The sequence below is a fragment of the Strix uralensis genome, chromosome 31, assembly GCF_047716275.1.
Source record: "Strix uralensis isolate ZFMK-TIS-50842 chromosome 31, bStrUra1, whole genome shotgun sequence".
NCBI classification, from domain to species: Eukaryota; Metazoa; Chordata; class Aves; order Strigiformes; family Strigidae; genus Strix; species Strix uralensis.
Genome location: NC_134002.1, coordinates 3,459,666 through 3,466,824, shown reverse-complemented (window position 1 = coordinate 3,466,824; position 7,159 = coordinate 3,459,666). Strand labels below are relative to the sequence as shown.

General features: G+C 53.3%; 1 protein-coding gene across 1 annotated transcript; it reads right to left on the bottom strand.

The window, feature by feature from the left end:
* Positions 1-3,541: 3,541 nt before the first annotated feature.
* On the bottom strand, positions 3,542-4,507 carry LOC141936024 (olfactory receptor 14A16-like). Its single transcript, XM_074852757.1, has one exon. The coding sequence runs from the start codon at positions 4,505-4,507 to the stop codon at positions 3,542-3,544; it is 966 nt and encodes a 321-aa protein (XP_074708858.1).
* Positions 4,508-7,159: the final 2,652 nt, after the last annotated feature.

Here is a 7,159-nt window from a genome sequence, read left to right as displayed (position 1 = left end):
TCCATCCTTGCCAGCGCCCTTTGCCATCCCCACCACAGGCTGTTCTACCCTGTCCCACTCCTGCCCCTCTCTCCCTGCAGGCTGGAGCACCCATCTCGCTTCCCCGCCTTGCTCCCACCCCACCATTTCCCGACCTTCACTGATGTTTCCCACTACCAAGGAAAGCTCTACCACCTCAGAAACTGCCCTCCCAGAAGGGAACCCAACCCAAAGGCCTTCCTGTGGCCTTTCACCTGACCAGAGAGCAGGAACCCCACCAGGATCTTCTAAACCACATGACCGCTGCTGGCCTTTCAGCTTCTCGGATGGACGTGACCAAGCCATGTGCCTGCTGCTGTCCCACATGTACTCAGGTGGAATGGACATGACAGCCCATGTCCAAGCCCTTCTCCTGGGTAAGGCCTATGGGTACTTTGGCAGAGGCACTTTCCCAGCCGTGTACCTGCTGCTGGCCTGTCACCTCCAGAGACAGAACTGACCTCACGGTCCCCTTCACAGCCACACGCTTCCTACTGAATTGTGAGATTCTGAGACACAACTGACCTCATAAGACCATACGCATCCATCACCCCCCTTATGGCCAAGGGCCTGACCAGATCAAAGTAGGTTTGTTTCATCATATCTATTAAATATATATCTCCTATTAACAATTTGAGTGGAAAAACATATTTTACAGGAACTGCTGTAGCTATGTTGACACATTTTATATCTCTTCTTCTGCCTCTTTTTTAATTTCACAGAATTATCAAGGTTAGAAAAGACATTGAAGTTCATCCAGTCCAACCATTAACCTAACACTTATAGTTCTCAACTACACCATATCTCTAAGTGCTCAGTCAATGCGATCCTTTTCCTCCGCCTATTCTGTCTTCAAAAAATTCATCAAGGGAAAGTTTCATGGAATCATAGAGTAACTCAGGTGTGAGGAGAGCCCTGGACAACCTCTTGTCCGACTTTGAAGTTGAAGGCAGGGTGAACCAGGTGAGGTTGTTCAAGGCCTCTGTCCAGCTTTGCATCACCCACAAAGGAGCTGAAAGTGCGCTCTGTCACATCATACAGGGGGATGGTAAAGATGTTCAATGTGTTGGCCCAGGTGCTGGTCACTGAGGGATGCCACTAGTGACCGGCTGCACTCAGGACTTTGTACCACTGATGACATTTGGGTTTGATCCCCCAGCCAACATCCCACCCACCATAACATCCACTTCATCAGCCCAGGTAGCACCAAGCTGGCTATGAGGAGTCCATGGAAGACCATGTCAAAGGCCTTGCAAAATTCCATGTGCACAACATGCCCTTCTTTCCCCTGCCTGTTTTGGTACAGCAATCCCTTTCTTGTCCTTCAACTACCTGGAGATGGCTGCAGGAGGACATGTCCCACCATCTTCCCAGGGATGGAGGGAAGCTGACAAGGCTATAGTTCTCCCCCTATAATTCTCCCACTTCTCGTTCCTGCACTTCTTGAAGATGCGTTTGACATCTGCCTTTTCCATGGACCCCAGAACCTCTCTGATTGCTCTGACACTTTTGAGGGCTCAGTCCAGAATCACAGGTGAGGGTGACATAACGAACAGGAGCACTTGCAATGAGCCTGTCCAAGGCAGCCCAGATGAGTCTCACTGCCAGAGTGGGGGTTCCTGGAGACACACAGAGACGTGTCAGGGCTCTGTCAGGTGTCCACATCTCAGCTGGCCTCATGCACTCATCTTACACACAGGGGTGTTCAGAAACACGGGTCCTTCCCTTGCACACGCAGAGGCAGTGCATAGCAGGAGTCGTAGTGTCTCTCTGGCCTCCTGCTGCCATTGCCAGAGGCTGGGAGGCCCCTCAGCCTTGTGGTGATCACCCTGCTCTGCACTCGTGTGAGATGCCCTACGGCATGAGGAATGGACTCAGGGACCTCGGTTCAAGGAAACACATCCCAGTGCTGCATTCGGTTTGTTTCCCAGGGGACGTTACTGTCAATGTGAAATGACCTTATGACACAGATTGTGCCACACACCATCATGGCAACCCCAGGAATAGCTGATGGCATTTGTTCTCTCTCACTTCACACACATGATGTGCATGCTTACATCTCCTCCCTACAACGTAAACATGAGCTTCTGAGCTACTGATTTGATGTACCTCATGGAGGGAGAAAGAACCTCTGCGATCTGGGGTGAGAGACCAGTCTTGCAAATGGTGGTTCTGAGGGACTAGAAGGTGCTGATTTCCCTTGGTCAGTGTCATGGTTTAACCCCAGCCAGCATCTGGGCCCGACACAGCCACTCACTCACTCCCTTCAGTACAATGGGGGACAGAATCAAAAGCGTAGAAGTGAGAAAACTCGTGGGTTGAGATAAAGACAATTTAATAGGTAAAGAAAAAGCCACACAGGTAAGCAAAGGAAAACATGGAATTCATTCAATTCTTTCCATTTGCAGGCAGGGCCTCAGCCAACTCCAGGACATCTGGGCTCCATCACATGTAACGGTGACTTGGGAAGACAAAAACAATAACTCTGAAGGTCCCCATGTTCATCCTTCTTCCCCCAGCTTTATATTACTGAGCATGATGTCATAAGGAATAAAATATCCCTTTTGTCAGTTAGGGTAGGTACCAGCTATGTCCCTTCCCACCTCCTTGTGCAGTCCCACCCTGCTCACTGGTAGGGTGGGGTGAAGAGCAGAAAAGGCCTTGACTCTGTGTAAGCCCTGCTCAGCAATAACAAAGACAGCCCTGCGTTATCAACACTGTTTTCAGCACAAAAACAAACCACAGCCCCATACCAGCTACTAGGAAGAAAATTAACTCTATCCCAGTCAAACCAGCACAGGCAGCTTCCCCAGTGTGTCCAGTGAGCACAGACACAGACCAGACCCTGGTCCTTCAAGTCTCTCCCAGGAGGCCTGGCTGTGCGAGGACACTGCTGTGTGCTCCCACCCTGCAAATCACACTGTTCAGCTGTTCACTGGTGTTTTCATCTGCGGGCCACTTTCTTGGGCATGTTCTTGAGATCAGGTTTGGAAGAAGACCTCAGCCTTCAGGCACTGCCCTGAGCAGATCCTCTTTCATGATGGAACTGCTCTTACGGAGGCCGGCTCTGTCACAGAAGTGCCCATTGCCTGTCCCTGCCTGTGGTCACAGAACTGTCATGTAGCAGGAGTGCGACCAAGCTGCCGGAGCACTCAGGACTTACACCAAACTGAAGGGATCAGAAAAGAGTGTGGAAGTGAGGAGGGAATATCTATAGAAGACCAATTGCTCCCTGGTAGTACTGCCATGCTGGAACTCTCTTACTCTCCACGTCTGCACACAGGAATTTTTCTTGCAGGTCCGTAAAACCTTACAGGAAAGATCCCAGAAGACGAAGAATCACTGCCTGCCCTTTATTTTGTTAAAACACACAGAGATCATGGCTCCTCATTTATGCAGCCACTCAGTCAGAAAAGAAATGCAGACAGTGAAACAGAAAGGGGATGACAACATCATTACAAGTAAAATGCAATCACCACCAACAGAAGATGCAAATGACAGGCTGGGCCTGTACAGAGTTATATTATAACTGCTGTGCAGTAGAAGATGAGTAGTTTATTGCTTCAAAATAACAATTAGTTATCAGTTTCCTCAGGGCATCCTTGAGCTCCTGGTTCCTCAAGCTATAGATGAGGGGGTTCACTGCTGGAGGAATTACTGAATAAAGAAATGAGACCACCAGATCCAGGGTTGGGGAGGAGAAGTAGGGGGGCTTCAGGTGGGCAAACAGGCCAGTGCTGATAAAGAGGGAGACCACAGCCAGGTGAGGGAGGCACGTGGAAAAGGCTTTGTGCCGTCCCTGCTCAGAGGGGATCCTCAGCACGGCCCTCAAGATCTGCACATAGGACACCACAATGAAAACAAAACACCAAAAAACTAAACATGCACTAGCAAGAAGAAGCCCAGCTTCCCTGAGGTAGGAGTGTGAGCAGGAGAGCTTGAGGATCTGGGGGATTTCACAGAAGAACTGGTCCAGGACATTGCCTTGGCAGAGTGGTAGTGAAAATGTGTTGGCTGTGTGCAGCACAGCATAGAGAAAGCCACTGCCCCAGGCAGCTGCTGCCATGTGGACACAAGCTCTGCTGCCCAGGAGGGTCCCGTAGTGCAGGGGTTTGCAGATGGCAACGTAGCGGTCGTAGGACATGATGGTGAGGAGAGAAAACTCTGCTGTGATCAGGAAGAAAAAGAAAAAGACTTGGGCAGCACATCCTGAATAGGAGATGTCCCTGTTGTTCCAGAGGGTATTGGCCATGGCTTTGGGGAGAGTGGTGGAGATGGAGCCCAGGTCGAGGAGGGAGAGGTTGAGGAGGAAGAAGTACATGGGGGTGTGCAGGTGGTGGTCACAGGCGATGGCGGTGATGATGAGGCCGTTGCCCAGGAGGGCAGCCAGGTAGATGCCCAGGAAGAGCCAGAAGTGCAAGAGCTGCAGCTCCCGTGTGTCTGCGAATGCCAGGAGGAGGAACTCAGTGATGGAGCTGCCGTTTGACATTTGCTATCTCTGTGCATAGTGAGCTGTTCAAGCAGGAAAAAGCAGTGAAGGTTTAGGACTGACTTCTGTAGCAAAACTTACTCAATTTCTGACAGAACCACTACACCCCCTAAACACTGTCCTTCCAGAAAGACCTTCCTGCAGCTCCCGGGCTGGAGCTCTGGTGTTTGCTGGCTGAGCGGGCAGTGGGGAGCAAGGGATTCTGCTGTGGGCTCTGCAGGAGTCAGTCCTGCTGTGCCCCAACAGGCAGAGAGGAACCCGCAGTCATCGCTGGTTAACTCCACTCCGGAAATCCAAGAGATTTCAGCCTTGTCCCTCCCAGGGCCCCCGGCTGCAGAGCAGAGCTGTGGGGCTTTGCTCTTCTGGCTTTGGCTCCTGTTGCCCTGTCCTACCTGAGGAGTGCGTTCTGAAGGCAGACAGCCTGGACATTGCTGCTGCGCTACAAGTGCTCCATGGAGAGTGCGGGGGTGCAAACGGGCAGAGCCTTAGTGCAGAGTGAGGAGAGCCAGGCTGTCCATCAGACTTGCTCTCAGCTGCCCTGGGCTTGCACCTCTGGAATCTGCAGGAGGGTCACACCCAGCTGTTCCCTTGACAGGAAATTGGATGCTGCTGAGAGCAGAGGAATCCAGTGGAAAACTCCCCTCCCCATTAAACATCTCTGAGATTTTTGATTCCTTGCAGAGGGGGTGTCTGGCAAAAATAGCCAGGTTTATCCCCATCCCATGGTCAGCATTGCCCAGAGACCCAGAGGCTCGAAGGGGGCTTGGGCACCTTTCTGCCATGGACACATCTGCATGGCAGGACCTGCAGGGCCAGTTGCTGAGCTGCAGCTGAAAGCCCCATCCCCAGAGAGCCTGAAAACAGGAGCAGCAGCAGCAGGGGCAGGTGGAGAACCAAGGAGCAATGCCCCAATGCTTCTGCCAAGGGAGGCAAGGCCAGGGAGGGACAGATGGGCACTGGGGAGAGTCTCCTCTGCTGCAGCTCTGGCTGCACAGGAGGCAGCTCCTGCCCTGGACCGAGGGGCCTGGAGGGCAGAGGCTCTGCTGGGTGCGGGAGGAGAACAGGGGGGATTATTTTGTAAGCAGCACTTTCAGTGAAGTTCTAATAGGGAGTACAAATAGGACCCCCCCGCACTGAACCTTTGCTGTCAGCCTATTTCTTTCACTCCCTGTCAATACCTCTGGTGCCTGGAGGTGTCCCAGCCTGGAGCTGTTTCTCTTTTCCCTTATCTCCTCCCTCCCAGTGCTCACAACCCCCATCCCACCCGCTGTGTGCTCAGCTCTGCCCTGGAGAACCCTCCTGGCACCAGGGCCCTGCCCAGGGGCATCTCCCTGTCAGCAGGTCCTAAGGACTAGGTCAGATAAGCACTGATACTGCAAGCAAAGGTGGTTCTGGTGCTGTCTGTAGGTAGAGGGATCGGTGAAGGCACTTTATGTGGCTTCTAGCAGATCCGCTGATCCCCCAGTGTAACATATCAGGAGTCACTGATATATTCACTTTTGGCAGCATCTTTCCATTTCACTTAGAAGAAAACTGAAATCACAGACCCTGGAAAGGTCTTAATCTTCCAGAAATCCCCTGCCTTTGCCTTCCTCTTGAAAAGCTGCTTGTGCCAGTGTCCTGCAACAGCCTCACAAGACCTCTCCACAGCAGAAGGACCCTGCCCTGCTGGGGGTCTCTCCTTCCCCACACAGCTTCTCCCCACAGCGCCGTGGGCAGCTCCCCGGGCAGGCTGAGTGCTGACCCTGGCAGGCGGCAGAGTCCCTGCCCCAGCACACAGCCCCTGGGCTGCAGGGACCCTGCTCTCAAGGACAGCCCTGGGCACCCCTGGCTGCACCCGCGCCTGCACACTCCTGCAGCCATCCCCGGGAGAAGGCAGCCGCCATGGCCTGTCCCTCTGACAGTGCAGCAGGGAAGCCCTGCTCTGGAGCACGTCCTCCTCCTCCACACACCAGGGACATTCCTGGCGGCTGTGCCAGCTTCACCAGATCCCTCCACCACCTGCAGCTGCATTGCCCTGCACCCAGAGACTTACTGTGTCAAGGGCTGGGAAGATTTCTCCTCCAGTGAGCTCTCAGCATCCTGCCACTGCCGTCTGCCTTTCCCCTCTCTGTGCCCGGCTCCTCTGCCCTCGGTGCCTGCAGGCAGTGCCCTCAGCCCTGCTGCGCTTTGCAGAGGAGCTGCTCCTGGGCAGAGCTGTCTCTCTGCAGCGCTGACCACTTGCCCTCAGCTCCCTCCGTCCCAGGAGCCCAGCCCAGCTCCGCAGCAGAGGACCAACCCAAGGCATTTTAATGACCCCTCAGGTGGGTTTGGTCCCGAGTCTCTGAACATCAGACACTGAGATGCTGCTGAAGAAACCTCTGAGGAAGTCAAAGTTAGATTCAAACTCCAAAGTTTCTTGTGGCTTTAATGGGTCCCACTGAGGGACACTGTTGACAAAGCCTCCCCAGGCTCCACTTAGAGCAGAAATGTGGAGGCAGTGATGGCAGGTAGGGAAAAGCAAAGCAAAGGTGGCTCTGATGCTGACGAAACCTGCATGTGTTTCATGAAGCCAAAGGGCCAAGCCCTTACCCCATTAACCAAAGGGCCAAGCCGTGACCCCCAGCCCCTGGGAAGGGAGATCCTGTCCCTCACCCATTGCTCAGGGCTCTT

Excerpts from the sequence above, each read along its gene's own strand:
- LOC141936024 (XM_074852757.1), bottom strand. The coding sequence starts at position 4,507 with ATGTCAAACGGCAGCTCCATCACTGAGTTCCTCCTCCTGGCATTCGCA.